General features: G+C 48.3%; 1 protein-coding gene across 1 annotated transcript in view; it reads left to right on the plus strand.

Annotated features, from left to right (window-relative positions):
• LZTR1 (leucine zipper like post translational regulator 1) overlaps window positions 1-20,564 on the plus strand; it is a 258,107-nt gene that overhangs the window by 193,259 nt on the left and 44,284 nt on the right. Inside the window, exons 15-17 of the mRNA XM_032795074.2 lie at window positions 4,671-4,827; window positions 14,341-14,467; window positions 18,604-18,753. Coding sequence (XP_032650965.1) covers window positions 4,671-4,827; window positions 14,341-14,467; window positions 18,604-18,753 — 434 coding nt within the window. The remainder of the gene's footprint in view (window positions 1-4,670; window positions 4,828-14,340; window positions 14,468-18,603; window positions 18,754-20,564) is intronic.

Genomic DNA, 20,564 nt, shown 5'->3' on the forward strand with positions numbered 1-20,564 from the left:
AACCCCCCCTGCTCCCTGTCCCCTGACTGCCCTGACCCCTATCCACACCTCCGCTCCCTGACAGGCCCCACAGGACCCCACCCCCTATCCAATCCCCCCTGTTCCCTGTCCCCTGACTGCCCCCCAGGACCCAATGCCCCATATCCAACACCCCAGTCCCGGCCCCCTTACCATGCCACGCACACTGCTGTGCTGCCCAGCATGAGTGCGCAGCCCCGCTGGCCGGAGTGCTGCCTGCGCGGCAGCATAGCTGCAGAGGAGGGAGGACAGCGGGAGAGGAGCTGGGAGCTAGCTGCCAGACCAGAAGCTCAGGGGCCGGGCAGGACGGTCCCGCAGGCCATAGTTTGCCCACCTCTGACATAGCAGAAAAACCTCTACTATACTGAATTATGCAGCAAAATGGAAAAGGTTTTCTATTTAGGCACCAGAACATTTCCCTTGTCAGTTCCTGTTTCTGCTACTCAGGACTGTCCGCTAGCTCTAACATATTTGGGACCATCCATCAGATCCATAAGAGTACATTTAGCAGTAATAGCTCTACATCATCTTCAATTCAGGGTTATACTGTATCTTCCCACCCTCCAGTTGCTAGATTCCGTAAGGGTCTCATTCATATTTTTTCCCCCAGACCAAGGGCCTCCTCCTTCCTGAGACCTCAACACAGTGTTAACCTTTTAATGGGACCTCCCTTTTAGCCACAAGCAACCTGCTCTTTTTATCAACTGTCTATGAAGATTGCCTACATCAACTCATAGGGTAGGGGACATACAAGCCCTTATGGCTGGTCCACCTGACATGATCTTCCATAAAGATAGACCTCACCCCAAATTCCTGCTTAATATTGTTTCTGATTCATTTAAATTAGTTGCTTCCCTGCCCAGTTTTCTCCCTCAATCTCTACTCTCAAACCAGGGGGGAAGCCAAATGGCACACCTTTTGACATAGTAGGGCTGTAACGTACTACCTGGAATGACAACATCCTTCACGAGGTCCCACAGAGTGTATATAGTCTTTGCAGATAGGGTTAAGGGTCAAGCCATTTCCACCTAAAAGTTATCCAAATTGATATCTAACTATATTAGATCCTGTTATGAAGTAGCTAGGGTAGATTTCATTGGGATGTTTTGGGGTTCACCCAGACCAGTCAGGGGTTCAGTCAATAACTGCCTTTTAACCCTGGGTGTCTTGTGACTCTGCAGCTTTGGTCCAGAGCTCTGACCCCAACAGCCAGCCAGCAGCCCACAAGGCTCACTCTGGCTTTGCCCAACTTGGTTACTTCTTGCAGGCTGAGTTTAGGACCCTTCCAACCCTGAATCCACCTCAAAGTCATAATCCTTCAGGGTCCATTCCCTCTCACTGGGCCCTCAGAAAAAGAGTATTAGGTTCCCTGCCTCTCCAGAGACAGTGCAACACTCCAGCCTGTCAGCTTCCTAGAGGCACACACTCACTGCATTTACCCAACGGCTGATGAAAGCAAAATGAGTTTAACCAAAGAGCCTAGATTAAGTGATACCAAGTAAAAGAAATAAAGGTAGAGATGGTTATAAGCAAATAAAAGTGAAAACACATATTTAAAAGTTTAAAACTGAATCTACCAAAGTACAGTCTTTATTCAAGATGATTTCTCTCACCTCCAGTCTTCTTTCAGTCTTTTCACAGGCTGGCCTGGCCAGGACCCATCTAACAGCTCAAATTGCTTGGTTTCTTTGGGTCTTTAAAGTGAAGGATCAAGATCAGGGCGGGCAACCTTTTTGGGCTGAGGGCCACATCTGGGTGGGGCAATTGTATGCAGGGCAGGGGCTGGGAGTGTGGGGTGTGGGAGGGGGTGCGGTGTGCAGGAAGGGGCTCAGGGCAAGGGATTGGGGCAGAGGAGGGGTGCGAGGTGTATGAGGGGGCTCATGGCAGGGGGCTGGGGTACAGGAGGGGTGCAGGGTGTGGCAGGGGGCTCAGGGCAGGGGGTTGGGGTGTGGCAGGGCACTCAAGGCAGGGGATTGGGGTGCAGGAGGGGTGCAGGCTGTACAAGGGGGCTCAGTGCAAGGAGTTGGGGTGCAGTAAGTGTACAAGGTGCAAGCTGGGGTCTCAGTGCAAGGAGTTGAGGGTTCAGGCTCCGGCCTGATGCCACTTCTCTAAAGCAGCTCCAGGGTGGCAGCAGCATGCACTGGGGCCAGGGCAGGCTCCCTGCATGCCTGCCCTGTCCCCGGCCCCGCGCCACTCCAGGAAGCGCTGCGGTCCCTGGGTTGTGGGGGGGAGGGCTCTGCGTGCCTCCAGGTAGCACCCCGAAGCTCCCATTGGTTCCCCATTCCCGGCCAATCAGAGCTGCGGGGAGCAGTGCCTGGAGGCAAGGGCAATGCACGGAGCCCTCTGCCCCACCACCCAGGGGCTGCAGGGACGTGGTGCCAGCCGCTTCTCGGAGTGGAATGGGGCCCGCGGCGCCACGGGGGGCAAACCCTCTGGCCAGATCCAAAGCTCTGAGGGGCCAGATCCAGCCTGCGGGCAGTAGTTTGCCCATCCCTGATCAAGATGAAGTCTCTGTTCCTTATATTCCCAAAATTGTGTTTGTTCTAAAAGTTAGGATGGCCTCCTGGAGATTCAGTCTCCTGTCTCTCTCAGGGATGCAAGAACTATGTTAAGTCTGTCTCCTGAGTTCAGTCTCAGGTTAACCCCCACTTGATTTAGCTTGATGGTTTTGTTTAGTGCTAATATGTAAATTAGGACTAAACAAATTCCTTTGTCTAAGACAAATTTGTTTATCGGCTTTACCTAGGCTAGGCAATCTTGTCTTAAACATGCTCTAATAACATTATAGAGAGCATTTATAATTTCATATATAATGTTACATATGTTTCACAATCATAGATGTCAACTTCCCCTCGACCCCCCTGGCCCCGTTTCTTCCCGCCCCTGCACTGCCCCAGCCCCACCCCTTCCCCAAAGTCCCTGCCCCACCCCATCTTTTCCCACCCCAGCCCTACCCCCTTCCCACCCCCCTTCCCCCCTTTTTCCCCCCAATCCCCCCCCCTGCCCTGCCTCTTCTCGGCCTCCTCCCTGGAGCACGCTGCGTTCCCACTCCTTCCCCTCCCTCCTGGAAAGTCCTAAGTGCCACCAAACAGCTGTTAGGCAGTGGGCGGCTGGAAGCGCTGGGAGGGAGGGGGAGGAGTGAGGACATGTCACGCTCAAGGAAGGAGGAGAAGGAGACGAGGAGGGGGGAGTTTGGCTGCAGGAGGGTGTGGAACACCAGCTAATTTTTCCCTATGGGTGCTCAGAGAAAAGAGTTGGGGTGCAGTAAGGGTGTGAGGTGCAGGGGAGTTCAAAATTTGCAGGTCAGCGACACTGGGATCAGTTCACACTTTTATCATCACTCTTCCTTAGTTGAAACTTCAAGATCAGACACCCACTTTGGTAGAGCTGCCTTGCATTCATTTTAAATAGGACTCCAAGGCCCACTGTAAGGTCACTGTTTGATAGTCATCAGAAGTGGAGTCTGTGTGGACAGTCACTTAAAGAAAAAGGAACAATTATTTACCTTGTAACACACCTTCAAGGTGTGTTATTTCACATAGCTTACACGATCCACTTCCTTTCCTGTATCTACTATTTCCTACTCTTCTGGGATTGTATATTGACAAAGGAACTGCGGGATTGTTAAGTCTGCTCTGGCCTTTAGGGGTACATTTAGACTGCAATAAAAGACCCCTGAATTAGGCTCAGGAGCTCGGGCTGTGGGGCTATAAAATTGCAGCATAGAAGTTTGGGCCTGGGCTAGAGCCTACACTCAGACTCTGTAAGAGGGGAGGCCTGGGCTCTAGCCTAAGCCTGAATGTCTGCACTGCCACTTTTAGTCCCCATAAGCCTAAGTCAGTTGATCCAGGCTCTGAGACTTAATTCTGTGGGTTTATCATTGCAGTGCATGTCCTCAGGTGTGAGGCATGAGAGTATCCAGGTCACAGACGCAGCCCCAATGGATACTGTTGGCAAAAAGAATCAAATTTCACACAAACAGGGTGCGTGTGCCCCAGAAATGAAATCTAGGTAGACAACACATCTTTAAGAACTACATTTACTGTATGATATGATCCTTTATACGCGAATGAATATGTTACAAGATGCTGCGCATCTGATCTAAAGGTTTAGAATAAAAATGTGTGATGTCATTTAGCATTATTTGAGAGATTACATGATTGTATAAGTACATTGTGTCATAACACATACACTTACGTGGGTAGAGGCAAGGTTGTGCATTCAAGGTTGTCACATTCATCTGACGAAGTGGGTATTCACCCACGAAAGTTATGCTCCAGTACGTCTGTTAGTCTATAAGGTGCCACAGGACTCTTTGTTGCTTTTTACAGATCCAGACTAACAGGAATACCCCTCTGATACTTAACCTTAACTTGGGCATTCCATTTTGAGTGCTTAATTTTATGCATAAATAATGTTGCATTGACAAAGCTTTTTGTATTTAATATCAGAAAGAACAACAAAGATTATGCTGTCACATGATACTGATTTTTCAGGATTCTGGTGCAAAGCTATCTTGTTCTCTTCTCGTGGTTAATACCATCGGAAACCTTCAGTGGGTATTTTGGAATGGATGCTTTGTAATGGTTTTTCCTCTATTCTGTATAAAATTATAGAGTTTCCTCAGATGAGACTGTTTTTCACTTTTTAAGGAACACTGCCTGAACTTTGTGGTTAAAGAGTCACATTTTAATCAGGTAATAATGATGAAGGAATTTGAGCATCTTTCCTCATCCCTGATAGTGGAGATAGTACGAAGAAAACAGCAGCCTCCTGTTCGAACACATTCCGATCAGCCTGTGGATATTGGTAATGTATTTTCCTTCCTGAACTAATAATCACACTATTGGTTTTTTTGAGACTTGGGCCTTTTCTACAGTCAGGAATAGTTGATTGCTGGACATAGATTGCTCAGTCAGTCTAGCGACACCTATACTGCCTCCTAGGTGCATACAACGACATGCCAATATTTGCACCAACTAAGCTTCAGGATTGCTGACACTCTGTCAGAAACAGACCTGATCACAGTGATTCCCATTTGTGACCTTTGGGCTCAATTTTTTCTACTCACTGTATCTGGTAATAAGCCCTGAAAAAGCTTCAGCTGGTCTCACCTATTTAGCAATACAATCTGGCTGCCCATTTAAGGTCAGCACAAGGTAATGAAAGTCCTCCATTGGATTGTCCCTAGGTACCAGAAAGATCACCTCCCCTTCCACAGCCACAACCTCCTGCAAAAGGTGTGTTCTGTGGGAATAGTGAAACCATCAACCAATAAATAGTAGGAGGCTCCTGAATGCAGAAATGCAAATTCATCTCTTTGCATTATCCTTCCCTCAGTAAGGTTTAAATTCACCCATTCTCATATGTATGCGCACACTCCAGCTATTTCTCATAAGGGCTAGAAAGAAAGGAAGGGAGAAGAGAGAGATTGCTATAGTTTCTTCTGATTTTAAATACTTACAATGGAAAGCCATTCAGGTCCCTAGATAGACTGCTCCTGATCTCTAGTGACATGATGTTCCACAGCTAGGAGCCCTCTGCTAAAACGTTTTTTGCCCCATTATTCCCCTGCACTCCATTAGCTGAAGTGTCCCTGAAGGGCTGTCTAGAGGAACATGCTCCATGATGTGGACCAGACCATTCAGCTTATTTGAAGAACTATCACTTGGAGAATGTTTCTCATCTTGACACCTATGAGTATTAGGGTGGTGGGAGGAAGGTCAGGGCTTAGCACTGTGAAAAGGAGGGTGAGCTAAGTCAGCCTGCAAGTCAGAGGGGAGAGGAGGATGGGTAATCCCTGCTGAAGGTCTGATGAGGCATGGTGGTAGGTTGAACCCCACTTTGGGGCTAAGAAGAGTCATGGGTTTGACCTATGCCCTGCTGCGGGCTTCAGGATAGGAGTGTCAGTGCACACTAATCACTGCTACCAGATTGAAGAGAGTGATGGGGCATAATAAGCCTGCTGTTGAGGCCCTTATACCAATGGCATGTGTGTCGGTAGCCCGTATGTAACAGGGTAGCCTGTGTCCAGAATCAAGGCACAGGCAGTAAAGTCCAGTGGTTAGAGCTTTAGGTGGTCACGCTTGAGGGAGCTGAGTTGGTAGCTGGGATCTGGAGCCTAGGGTAAATCTGGAGTCAGGCTGGAGTCAATAGCCGGGAGCTGTAGCCAAGGGTTAAGCTGGAGTCAATAGCTAGGAACCAGGAATGAAGCAAGAATGATTAGGTGTCCGTCTCAGCAGCAGTTCAGGGATCTGGCTTGGTGCACATACAACTTCCTGGTATTCCCTTCAGGCTTAAATAGTAGGTCTGGGACAATTGGAGATATGAGGTGGGGCTGCCAGTCATCACTACCGTGGGTGGTACTCCCCACAGTGATTGGTCTCCTGGGATGCATGTTTATCGCCTTGGGCACTGCCAAGGCTGGCTTCAAGTAGTGTGGAAGGGCGACCTGCTTGGCCTCCAGCAGATGTAATTTCAAGTCCCATGAACCTCACATTACGCCTCTTCAGGTGTGCCCTGGGGCATTGTCATGCCAGGCTTTTGTGGGTAACATTTGAGAGTCTTTTATAAGTTCAGGGGCATGAATGTTACCGGCAGGCTCCGAGTACTGCTCTTTGGGGCCATAGCCTTCCTAGTCTACGAGGTACCACAATAATCTGGTGCCCAGTGTAGCTCAGTGCTCAGACTTCTTGTGGCCCTGAACTGGAACTAGTAGGGTGATGGCTGTGTTCAGTCAGGGAAGAGATTTTCTGTGGATGCTTACAAGAGGGAAATATGGAAGACTGGGTACAATTTGAGGGATTTGGGTAAGCAGAGTTTGAAAGAACAGGGCATCCACTTTGCCATTTTTGGACCTGGGATGATACATGATGATGAAATCAAATTGGGAGAAAAATAGGGCCCATCAGAGCTGCTCTTGGTTTAAGGTTTTTGCCCTATGTAGGTACTCCAGATGTTTATGATCAGTGAATACCTGGACTGGGTGGTGAGCTCCTTCCAGATAGTGGTATTTTTGCTCCTGGTTGCACTCTATTGGGCAGTCATAGTCTTGGTGTGGAGGCATGGTTTCTGCACTCCTCTTTTCAAAAACATCAGCCTAGTCTTGGTATTTCAAGGGACATTCCAATGTAGCTTCAACAGAGGGTTCTGCCTGGATAGCCACCCCCACCTGAGCCTTTTGAGTTTAGGTGCTGCAACAGGATCTATTGGTCCCCAATAGTGCTGTTAACAAAACTCCAATGGAAGACAGACTTCCTGTGCTTGCCACCACATGAGTGGATTGTGGAGAGCCAGCAGGAGATACCGAGGATCGGAGAAAGTGTGGAGAAAGGGTCATGCCAAATTGTAACATTTCTTGATGCCCCTGAATCACAGCCTCCAGGGGAGTTTTTTCCTCCATTACTGGACCAGGAGATTAAGGGGAACCATCAGTAGTCTCTATGAGGTTGGGAGTGATCTTGCTTTGCAGGGGAATATGCAGGACCCAAGCCTTACCTATGTCTGCGAAGCAGTCGGGTACACCTGACTCGATGAGAACTAGTGAGACAGGAGTTTACAGGGTCACCCTGGGTATGAGCAACTGAATCAACACCTGCAAGTAGGAAGCCCTGGGACAGAGTTCAGGGTGTGTTCCAGTCAAGACCGGCGTGTGGGAGAGCTCTTTTTCCTGGTACTTTGAAGTTGTACATGGCAGGCAGAGATGGAGTGACCTGACTCACCAGAGTAGAAGCAGAGATGGTGCTGGCAGTGTCACTCCTTTTCTGCGGGGGTGAGCTGTCAATTGCCCATGTCCACCTGCATCAACTTTCAACTTGGCAGGAAGCATTGATAAAGAAGTAACAGAAAATGATAAGATAGTTGCAAGACCCCCATTTTTTTCTCCATTTGTTCCTGTAACTAATTGTCTGTATGGATGGTATGAGGGCATGCAGACTTGTGGAAGTTTCCACCCAGGGCAATTCATCTTTAATTTCTTCTCATGGATCCCACCAGAACTGGTATAGCTGTGCCACCTCATTCCAATCTGTATCAGCCATGAGGTGGCAGAATTGTACTGCATATGAGCCTATAGTACGCTGCCTTTGTTGGATGTTTCTTAGAGCAGCCTCTGCTGTTGGAGCTTGGTGCAGATCACCAAACAGCACTGAACTGACTTGCAGGAAGATCTCCCAGGTTGATAGTACCAAAATGTCGCACTCCAAGAGGGGAGAGGCTTCCCCGAACAGCAGGCTGATAACCAAGCTCACCTTTATACAATCAGTAGGGTAGGACTGAGGATGCATTATGCACAGGAGGCAGCACTGGTTTATAAAACTGTGGAATCACTGGTGATTACCATCAAACCATTCTGGTAGACATATCAGGGAACAGGGCACTGTGAGCCATGTCTGGGGTAAAGTGTTTTCAGCATGCAAGTGTGTGACTCGCTCTTGCAATACCTAATTCTTCTTTGAACGCTTGCTCATGACAATTCCATTTTTGGTGTGCTTGCGCTCACATGCACAGTTGTTGGAGATTTCTGCCTTAGCAGTATCTGTAGGGCTGGCTGTGGCACCCCCTCGAGTGGCTCTTCCATGCAGCAGCATATCAGGCATTGCTGGCGCTGCACCCTCTCAGTTCCTTCTTACCACCCGTGATGGCTGTTTGGAGTGCCTTGTCTTGCTTCGCAAGAACAGTAGCGGTGTATCCATTGACTTGCTAGTTGTGGTTGTACATAGTTAGCTAGCTGATAGTGTTAGTTAGTCAACAGAGTCCCCTGTTAGGACTTTGCCCCAGTACTCCGGCTTGAAGCCATGTGCATCATGCAGCAGGCTGATGCCAATCAGCGATCTGCACGATAGCTGTCTTAAGTGTCTGGGAGAAGGCCATCGTAAGGACAGGTGCTGCATCTGTAAGAACTTTCGCCCCGCAGACTCAGGGTATGTCTTCACTACCGGCCGGATCAGCGGGCAGCGATCGATCCAGCAGGGATCGATTTATTGCGTCTAGACTAAACACAATAAATCGATCCCTGAGCGCTCTCCCGTCAACTCCTGTACTTCAGCTCGGCGAGAGGTGCCATTTCCAGTTTACGGCGATGCCCTTTGGTCTTTCATTGGCCCCAAGGGTATTCACAAAATGTATAGCACCAGTGGCTGCTTACCTGAGACGTCGGAGAGTCCAAATATACCCATACCTCGACAACTGGTTGATAAAGGGCTGGTCTCTGGGTCAGGTGTGGAAGCATCTTGACCTGGTCTGTTCCACCTGTCGCGACCTGGGGTTTATAATAAACGAGACAAAATAAACCTTAACCCTGGTACAACACAGAGTTAATTGAATCGGCCCTCGACTCCATTTGTGCCAGGGCTTTCCTCCCCGAGACTCGGTTCCAGGCCATGTCGGACCTTATCGTGGACCTGCAGGCCCACCCACTCATCACCGCCCACACGTGTCTTAGGCTGCTGGGCCACATTGGCAGTGTGTTCTTACATGGTCTGGCATGCATGACTCCGCCTCAGACCTCTTCAGGCATAGCTGGCATCAGTCTATGTCCCCAACCGGCACAACGTGAACTGGGTGGTCAGGATTCCGGACAGCGTCCTGGCGTCCCTCGTCTGGTGACAGGATCCCATGTTGTTGTTGTAAGATGTTCCCTTTGCGGCCCCACCCTCATTGGTGCTCCTTGTCTCTGACACTTCGGACCTGGGCTTGGGAGCCCACCTTGGCAATCTCAACACTCAAGGCCGTTAGTCAAGTCAAGTCAAGCTCGTTCCCTTCATATCAATGTCAGGGAACTTGGAGCAGTCTGACAGACCTGCTAGGCCTTTCTACCTTGTATACAAGACAGGATGGTACAGGGTCCTGACGGACAACATGGCTACAGTTTTCTATGTCAACAGGCAGGGCAGAGCCAGGTCATCGGCCCTTTGCTAGGAAACCCTCTGGCTCTGGGACTTCTGTCTACAGTACAATATCCATCTCGTAGCCACTCACCTTCCGGGGTCCAAGAACTCATTGGCAGATTGCCTCAGCAGGACATTCTTGTCTCGCTGGGAATTCGTCCAGAGGTGGTCAGCTCCATCTTCCACAGATGGGGAACTCCCCAGGTGGACTTATTCGCTTCCACGCAGAACAGGAAGTGCCCCGTCTTCTGTTGATTGGGGGCATGGATAGAGCAGCCCTGTCTGACACCTTTCTGCTCCCATGGTCAGGAGACCTGATGTACACCTTCCCTCTGGTATCGTTGCTGCCAAGGGTCCTCATGAAGATCAAACAGGACAAGGTGAGGATCATCCTCATGGCATCAGTGTAGCCAGGCCAGCACTGGTTCAGCACCCTTCTGGATCTCTCGGGAGCAACCGCGTTCCAGCTACCATTCAGGTCGGACCTGTTGTCCCAGAACCACAGCAGTCTTCTGCACCCCAACCTGGCAGCACTACATCTGCGTGGTTAAACGTGCAGCAGCAGCAGTGTTCAGCAGAGGTTCTGCACATTCTGTTGGGAAGCAGGAAGCCATCCACCAGCGCGACCTACATGGCCAAGTAGAGACGGTTCATCTGTTGGATTGCAGACGAAGGTGTTCGTCCCAAGCGGGCTTCACTGCATCTTATTCTGGACTACCTCCTGCATCTCAAGCTTCAGGACTTGTCCATCTAGCGACCATCTCGACCTTCCACCCACTGTTACAGGGTACGTCTGTTTTTGCTCAGGTTATCATGGCCAGATTCCTTAAAGGCCTGGAGCACCTCTTCCCACAAGTCAGAGACCCCATCCCTCCATGAGACTTGAATCTGGTGCTGTCTCAACTCATGGATCCTCCCTTAGAGAGCCCTTGGCTTCCTGCTCTCTCCTCCTCTCCTGGAAGGTCATGTTCCTGTTTGTAGTGATGTTGGCCTGTTGTGTATCCGAGATTCAGGTGTTCACCTTGGAACCGCCGTAAACAGTCTTCTACAAGGACAAGGTCCAGCTAATGCTGCACCCAGCTTTTCTTCCTAAAGCAGTCCCTCAGTTTCATTGGAGCCAGAACATTTATTTACTGGTCTTCTTTCCAAAGCTGCATAAGTCAGAAGAGGAGCACAGGCTACATGCCCTGGACATTAGGAGGGCTCTGGTCTTCTATGTGGATAGGACCAAGTCATTCAGTAAGACAATGCAATTGTTCGTCACAGTGGCTGACAGGGTGAAAGGTCGCCCGGTATCCACTCAAAGAATTTCTTCTTGGATCACTACCTGCATTCACTTCTGCTATGATCAAGTGAAGGTGCCACCCCTGGCGATCATCACCACCCACTCTTCTGCAGCCTTTCTGGTCCATGTGCCTATCCAGGGCATCTGTAGAGTGGCCACATGGTCATCTGTCCACACTTTTATGTCCCACTACGCGCTGACCCAGCAGGCCTTGGACAGTGCTGATTTCGGTAGGGCAGTACTGCAAGCTGCTAAGCTGTGAACTTTGAGCCCACCTCTGTTGATACTGCTTGTGAGTCATCTAAAATGGAATTGACATGAACAAGCTCTCGAAGAAGAAAAACCAGTTACCTAACTTTCATAACTGTTGTTCTTCCAGATGTGTTGCACATGTCCATTCCACTTCCCACCCTCTTGCCCCTCTATTGGAGTTGCTGGCAAGAAGGAACTGAGAGGGCGCATGGGGGTGCCACTCCAGGGGGCACCACAGCTTGCCCTATGCATACCACTAAGGCAGAAATCTCTGACAACTCTGCCCATGGGTGCACGCACACCTTGAATGGAATCTACATGAGCAACACATCTCGAAGAACAACAGTTACAAAAGGTAGGTAACAGTTTTTTCTCCAAGGTCAGCTGAATGACCTAGGTCTGCAAGGCTGAATTGTCAGCCTAAAATCAGGCAGACCCACTTGGGAGTGCCCAGTGCTTCCAGAGGTTTAGCCAGCTCCATTTTACTGGCACCAAGCCCACTCCTGTGGCTTAAGTGGTCTATGCAAACTGACATGGGGAGTCTAACCTAGTGGTCAGACCAGGAGTCACACTGGGTCAGATACCAGGAAATTAGATTCTGAGATATGCCAGAGGGCAGATCAAGAGTCAGATGTAAGGAGGCAGGCAGGCAGGATCAGGTTACCAGGAGATCAGAGTCAGGTAGTAGGAGCAGGTAGTGCAAGGGAAACAGTCCTGAGCAGGGGCAACCCAGTTACATGGACAACTTCTTGTTCCTGTGCTTGGGTTTAAATACAATCAGGGACATTCAGGACCCCAGAATTCAACCTAGCAGATTCCAGGATTGGAGTTCTCTGCTCTGTCGGAATTCAACTTCTAGTTCTGGTGCCTGTTAGCAGCCACTGGGTGGCAGCGGGTAGTGGATCAGTGTTCTCATTGCACACATCATGAGTACCTGGTTCATACCAGGGAAACTGATGATCCAACCACCGAACAACATTATCCTTTTTAGGAACACATCTTAATAACTTTCCAACCAACATTCCTGATGCAATTCTTCTCCCCTCCCCCCCAATGTTTGAGCCACAGTGGAAAGTGTCCAAGGTCAAGCTATCTCCTCGGAGGATCTCTGGGTGGATCTCAGGTTATATCTTACTCTGCTATCAATTGTCTTGCCTTCCTTCCCCACACAGGATGCACACAAGCAATGTCTATAGCATTGCTTGAGGAAGTGTCTTTGGTTAACATTTGTAAAACAGCTATGTGGACTTCCAACCATATGGTCGCGAGTCATTATGCTTTAGTAGAAGACTCTGCTATGGGGCATGCTATGGGGCAATGGTCCTTCATGCAACTCTGCCACCTGCCTCCTTGCACTCTCTTCTTTCTTAAGTACTAGTTGTCAGTCACCCACAATGGAATACACATAGGGACCAGTACTTGAAGAAAAAGAAGAAGCTTTTTACCTTACAGGTTATTTGAGATTTGTGATCCCTATCATACATATTACCCACTCTCCTTCCCCTCTGCTTCAGACCTTGATTAGATTCATGGTAGAGAAGGAATGGGAGAGGTGGTTGGTGTGCTCCATCCTTTATCTCCTTGGGTGGAGGCCCAAGGAAAGTAAGGGTGCATGTGCGAGCCAGCGGACACTGCTTTCAAAATTCTCTGACTCTGGGAGCATGAAGTCATGCGTATCCCTAATGGAATACAGATAGGGACCACACATCTCGAAGACCCTCCAGTTACTATAAGGTAAGTAACTTCCTCATGCTGGGAGTGAGCTTGGGCTGGCAGTTGGCAGGGCAGATCTTGCAGTAAGAGAAGGAGGCAAAAGAGACAAAGGTGGAGGGAGGAAGTGAATCAACAACTATATCAATGGAAGAAAGGATGAGAAGGCTGAGAGCAGATAAGAAGTCACTGATGTTGAAGGACGAAGTTGCAGAAAGACCAAGTGACAGGGCATGAGGGAGTTGGGAGGAAATGGGTGATGCTGAAAGGGAGGGAACTCAGCAACAGAGATCAAAGAAAGCAATGCTTGTTGAGACCAAGTTCTATGAGAGTTGACCGAGGGCTGCAGACTGAATGAAGAGGAGAGGAAAAGAAAGTGTGCAGCTAAGGGGTTGGCTGGGTTACCACCATGGAAGCTGAAGTCTCTGATGCTGAGTGTGGGAGATTGTGAGGAGAGGAAGAGAAAGAAAGAGTGAAGAGTTGAGATCAGAGAGGAAGGCTGATGGGCAGAAGCTGGATGGATGTTAGGTGACAGCAATATTGAGAAGGAGATGAGAGAAGTCAGATGCAGAGCTGTTCAAAAGAAGAGAGGAGGGAGGTATTGGAAACAGCAGCAAGGGGACAGGAGAAGCCCCGTACCCCACTACAGTCTGATCCAGGGCAGGGGTGTGAGAGAAGGAGAGACCTCTATAAGAGATGGCAGCTGCAGAGGAATCCAGGTCTCTTGAAGAGCCAGGAGCTGAAGGGACCAAGATAGGAAGAGGTCATGGGTGGCTAAGATCTTTGTAGATATGTCATGGCATTCCAGAGACAGCAAGAGAAGTGGAGGGGGAATGGGTGTGAGGTTAGTAATGTTGGCACAAGAGGGACTGGGGGTGGGTGAGGAGGTGGACTGAGGCAAACGTACTTGAGGTGAGGAAAAGGATGCGGGTGTAGAACCTCACCAAGGGCATCAGCCTTACATACAGAACAAATTTCCAGGCGTCATGTCCTGGCCTTATCCATGGCATACAAGAAGGGGCTTCCTATAGCTCTGAGAATGTGATGAAGTGCCTGCCTACTAACAACTCCCTTGATCCCATAGGAAAACCTATATGTAGATGTGGCTCAACCGTGTATTAACTTTATAGCAGCTGATTATCTGGAAATGTCTTCTTTTTAATCATTTCACCGTGTTGCCTCTGTCAGGAACATCTTTGATTCAGGATATGAAGGCTTATCTAGAAGGAGCTGGGATCGAGTTTTGTGATATCATCCTGCTGTTAGATGGCCACCCAAGACCAGCACATAAGGCAATTCTGGCAGCCCGCTCCAGGTGTGTGCACTCTGATCAACCATTTACTGAAACTTAGAAACTTTTTTAAAGAGTCGTCATTTACTAGAGCAGTAACAAATGTCATGTGTAGACATGATTTTTTAGTACTGCGTCTTGGATCAGCTTGTTTTGGAGCTCACAAGAGAATAGGCTTCTATTCACTGAGATCTGAGTAATACATAGGATTTTCCCCCTATAAATTAAACATAATAGAGCCATTAAGCAACAGTGACTAAAATATGAATTTGCCATCTCAGCAGGGAAATGTTAGGAAATCAAAACCTTAGTTGAATAACAGAAGGTCTATATCCTACCACAATTTAAAAAAGAAGCAAATAATCAAAACTACTGTCATTAACTGAAAAGGAACAAGTGTTCAAAAAGAATAAAAAGGATGTTCTAAAAAATGGAAATGCAGCTCAAGTGATGCTAATAGAATGAGGCCTAAACTTTGGTATGTAAGCTATGAGGTAGAGATTTAAGAATCCATTGAACAAACAAAAAAATATTAGTACATTAGGGGGTAGATTAGTCTCTCTGGGTTCCCACTTGGTTGCAGGTGTAAATAATTTACCCATTTAAGGGTGTATCGTACGTCTCCTCCCTGGCACGGCCAACCAGCTTCCTTGGCTGGTGCATGTAGTGGGGAGAGGTCTATATTGATTCTACCCTTCCCTGTACCCTCTTCACTCAGTCGTAGGGGGAGTATTGGGTACATGGCATTGGGTTCTGCAGTCCATAGAGCTGCAATCTAGACTGCCTTAACCTGGCTGAGCGAGAGAACTGGGACTCTATGTATGGCTATGTTAAAGCTAGGCATGATCTAGTCCTATGTTAGTACATCAAAGTAAGAAGCCAATGGAGAATCAGCAGGCCTGCTAAACCATGTAAAGGGAATAATTGAAAAGGATAAGGGGATTGTTGGTGAGATAAATGGTTCATAGATTCCAAGGCCAGAAGGGACCCTTACATCATTTAGTCTGACATGTATATCACAGGCCATAGAATCTTGCCCTTTTACACTGTATTGAGCCCAGTAACTTGTGGTTGACTAAAGTATGTCTTCCAGAGAAGATGTGCATTCTTGATTTAAAGAGATAGAGAAGCCACCGCCTGCCTTGATAGTTTGTTCTAATGGCTAATCACCTTCACTGTGTGTATTATTTCTAATTTGCATTTGGCTTTAACTTCCAGCCACAGGTCTTATTCTGACTTCCTCATTAAAGAGCCCTTTAGTACCTGTGAAGAAAATACAAGGGACATGGTAATTAAATCACCTTTCAATCTTCAAACCCAGTGGTTATGGCACTTGTGTGAGATGTGGGAGACCTGGGTTCAAAACACTGCTCCGTATCAAGCACAGTGGGGATTTGAACCTGAGTCTCCCAAATTGTGGATGAGTTCTTTAGCCACGGGACTGTTGGTAAAGGGTCATCGCCTCCTGCTTCTCAGTTTTTGTTGAGAAAGGGCTGGCCCAGCTTAGGTGACTGACTCCAGAGGGCTCATGGCTGTGACCCCCAGCTGGAGGGAGGCACCTCTCTCAGACTAGTTAGGCACCTCCCTCCCTTTAAGAGGAGGCTGCACCCCTCTCCTCAGCATTTCCTATTGACTGGCTTAGACAACTGTCCCCTGAGCATGCTGGCTTTTGAAAATCCCTTTTTAAGGCATCTAACTCTCGTCAGTTCAGGTTTTGATAGGGTGACCCTATACAGCTTCATCCTCACTGATCAGCGTGGTTTACAGACAGCCTGGGACAGATGAAGCAGGCGAGGAAGACAGGAAGACAGCTAGAATGCCATTGGCAGAAATCTCAGGCCAAGCCTGATTGGTTGTGACATGAAGAATTTGCAAGGGAGAAATTGTGAAGGGCTTTAATCAGGTATACAAGTTGAAGAGAATATAAGACTGAATGCCATTAGGAGTCTACAGTAACCTGTGACAAGAACGTTCACTCAGCAGCTCTCATCCAGAAATTATGGGTGTGTCATTCAGATTCAGGCACCTGAAAAAACTGACTCTTACATATTCAAAAAAGGAAGAGAGAGCAGGATCAATTGTCCAGAGTGAGGGGTACAACTGGTGGGGTGAAGAAAAACATTTTGCCACGCTAGTAGATGCAAGTTACGTTATTTGGAGAGAAAGGGTAGAAAAGGAGGGAAAGCAGAGTAGGATCTAGCTCAGAGGTGAACAAACTATGGTCCGCGGGCCACATCCAGCCCGTGGAACTTTCCTACCCGGCCCCTGAGGCTAGCCCCCAGCCCCTCCCTTGCTGTTCCCCCTCCTCTGCAGCTCGCCCTGCCACTGGTACAATGCTCTGGGCAGTGGGGCTGCAAGCTCCTGGGGCAACGCCACTGCAGAGCCTGACCTGACTCGGTGCTCTGTGCTGCATGGCTGTAGTGCCGCCAGCCACCGGTGCTCCAGGCAGCGCAGTAAGGGGTCAGGAAGCAGGAGGGGTTGGATAGAGGGAAGGAGAGTTCGGGGTGGTGATCAGGGTGCAGCAGTGTGGATAGAGATCGGGGTGGTCAGAGGGCGGGGAAGCAGGGGGGCAGTCAGGAAGGAAGGGTGGGTTGGATGGGGCAGCAGGGTCAGTTAAGGGCAGGGGTTCCGGGAGCAGTCAGGAGACAGTGAAAAGAGGTGGTTGGATGGGGCAGGGGTCCAAGGGGGCAGTCATGAAGGAGGGGAGATTGGATGAGGTGGCGGGGGGCAGTCAGGGGACAGGGAGCAGGGGGTTGGATGGGGCAGGTGTCCTGGGGGACCATCAGGGAACCAGGGGTTGGATGGGACAGGAGTCCTGGGGGTGGGCTGCGGGGGGAGTAGATAGGGGATGGGGGCCGGGCCCTGCCCCCCTCCTCTAACTGGTCCTCCATACAATTTCCCAAACCTGATGCAGCCCTCAGGCCAAAAAGTTTGCCCGCCCCTGTTCTAGCTTGTAGCTATCTATTAATGATGGAACAAGGTTAGTAGATGAGCACAATCTAATACTATCACAGGCAAACCTACTATTGCCTATAGCCAGTGAAAATGGGTTCCTTCCATTCAGTATCCAATAATAATCAGAACTAATTGGAAAATGGAGGGGGTTAACAGAAAATGTTGACTTTTTGTAGGAAAAATCCTTGATTTTTTTGTTTAATTTTTTGGCAATACTTTCTGCAAAAATTTTCATTTAGTTAAAATCCAATTTTCCATTAAAAAAAGTTTTGATGGAAAATTTTAAGCCAACCGTAATAATCCTTAGCATTTACATACTTTAGTACTTTACAGACAGTATCTAACAAACCATCACAATATCCTTGTACAGTAGGCAGGTAACCAGTTATATTAGTGTCTAGCCCCTAAAAAAACAGGAGACCCATAATGTTTGATGTTTACCAGCACTTCATATGCAAAGTAGGTAAATGAATTATTATAGTGTATTATATCCTAATTTTTATATTTTTGAAAATTAATTGCCATAAAGAAAATCCACATGGCATTGTTTCCTATATAGTATCCTATAGCATTGTTGGGATGGTGATGCTTGGTTGCCTCACACACAATTTATCCAAAACATGACAGTACAACATTTGAGAGACAAGGTGGTTGAGTGTGATGGGATCTCTGGGGTACAGCCTGGAACTGTGGGTTCCCCCTTAGCTCTCCAAACTGGGCTGTCTCTCACAATACTTTGCTAGTGATAAGCAGTAAACCGCTCCAGGTGCTGTGATCACTCAGTCACCAGCATGCAGAGATACACTCAGCTAAATTGTTTGAATGTTCTTTAAGCCACTCATGAACTATTTAGAGGGAAATACTAGCAAATCCCCTTTGGGAAGAGACCTGAAGAAGAGCTCTGTGTAGCTCAAGAGCTTGTCTCTTTCACCAGCAGAAGCTGGTCCAATAAAAGATATTACCTCACCCACCTTGTCTCTCTAATATCCTGGGACCGACATGATTACAACACCACTGCATACTATATTTGAGGAGGCATTTAGAGGCAGTTTTTCCCTCCCCATAGTAGCTAGGAAGTAACCTGTGTGAAAGCTTCAGTGCTTTGTAGCCCCCTTTGAACAGTACTGAGTGAAACCATCTGCAGAACCTTTCTTGTGATTATGTAAAATCCCCCTGTGTTACATTGGTCACCTTTCCTTTTCCAGTTACTTTGAAGCCATGTTCCGTTCCTTCATGCCAGAAGATGGACAAGTAAATATTTCTATAGGTGAAATGGTTCCCAGTAAACAAGCATTTGAATCTATGCTGAGATACATTTACTATGGTGAAGTGAACATGCCTCCTGAAGATTCCCTGTATCCTTAAATCTACTGAAGTCTAAGGTCTGTAGATGCAATTGAAACAGACACTTTGGATTTCTTTTGCTATGGATACTTTAATTTGATATGTTGGGCCTGATTCTGCCATGTCATGCACCTGGTGTCATCATTTACACCTGTGCAAAGTGAATGAAAAAAATCTGCCAGACCAGAAGAGTAACATATTACACCTACTCACAATGAAGGCTGTAAATGCCTTCATTGTGAGGCAGTGGAGAATCAGGCCCTTCTACTGGACCATGAAACAGTTCAGCTGAGTTAAACTATAACTAGTGTTATGATTTTGTCAGGACATTTTTAAATACATTTCATGGTAGAGGTGCTTGAAAACAACAATATGTCACAGAAGGAGGGAGGTGAGCCCACCCCACACTCACCCCACAATGGCAACTCCTGTCCTGTGGGAATGGCCCCGCTACCCACTCTAAATATTGCGACCTAGCACATGGGGTCACAATATTGCATAGGTTTGAAGAGTCCATGCTGCTATAGATGGAGATGGTGGGACAGACGGAGTGATGCTGTGACCCTATGGACAAGTTTGCAACACCACTTGGTTTGAGCACATTTCATTTGGTCTGGATGGCATTTGATGGACTTAATGCAAATTCATGCTTTCTGTGACCGTCATGGCAAAATCATACCCTTAATTATAACTAGCCAGAGACTTGAACCTGGCTTTCCCATATGAGTGCCAAGACCACTGATCTATGCAGTCAATTTCTCTCTTTTCGTCACCTAATAAATATTTAATTATATGAAGTGGGACAGCTTGAAAAATACCTACCCCAAAATATCTAATAGCCTGGCACTTAAGGTATTCACCTGAAATGTAGGAGACAGGTTCAAGTCCCTAATCTAGAGGAGGGTTTTGAATCTGGGTCTCTTCCAGTCTAGGTGAGTGTATTAACCACTGGGCTATGTGCTGTAATGGGGGCAGATTCTGTTTTGGGTTGTTTGTGTGAAAGGACTGGTGTGTCTTAGGCAGCTAGGGTTAAGATGCACAAAAACACTGAGGTACTTAACTGTCTCCTAGACATCACTGACTTTCACAAAATCACTGTTCAGCTGCCACTGAACCACGTAGGCACCTCGATCCCTAAAGGCACCTGCATTTCTGCTGGTAGGCATGCCTAAAGCTGACTAAATTCTAACACTGCCCTCACAGCTAACATGGCATTCAGAGCCTAAGCTGCTGCTTTGAGTAGATGCAGCCATGTATTCCACTTAGGTGTGTACGTGCCTAGGGCTCTGGAGCCGGAGAACTTTGCTTAGCAATGTCTGTAAAGGGGAAGCGCTCACACCTCCTTGCCATAGCCTCTGGCTATATGAGGCGGAACCACCCTGTAACCGGGCGAACTCACCCCCGCAGCACCTCCTGCTGGTTGCTTCAGGGAATTAGCTCACATACACAGCTCAGAGCACCCTCTGCAGGCCGGTGATCCGCCTTCTGGCTTCCGCTACTGGCCCCGTGTCCCTCCCTGGACCCCGGCGCCCCTTCTATGTGGGGTTCTGCCCCCTGGCAGTAACCCCTTTCTCTTAAGGGTTTCCCCCTCCTGGGAACCCCCCCCCCCGACTCTATCCCCACTTTGCCTCAGGATCTTGGCAACTGCCCAGTCATTAGCTAGCGCCCATGCCCTGGGGCAGACTGCAGCGTTAGCCTCTCATCATTGGCAAAGGGGTTTGGACCTGCTGCCTTGGCCTACCCCTGGGTTGCACCCTGCAACCCTAGTACCTCTCAGCCTACTCCTAGGCTGCAGCCTGGGGCTTTCCAGGCAGGAGCTCCC

The sequence above is a fragment of the Chelonoidis abingdonii genome, chromosome 4 (genome assembly GCF_003597395.2).
Source record: "Chelonoidis abingdonii isolate Lonesome George chromosome 4, CheloAbing_2.0, whole genome shotgun sequence".
Classification (NCBI taxonomy): domain Eukaryota; kingdom Metazoa; phylum Chordata; order Testudines; family Testudinidae; genus Chelonoidis; species Chelonoidis abingdonii.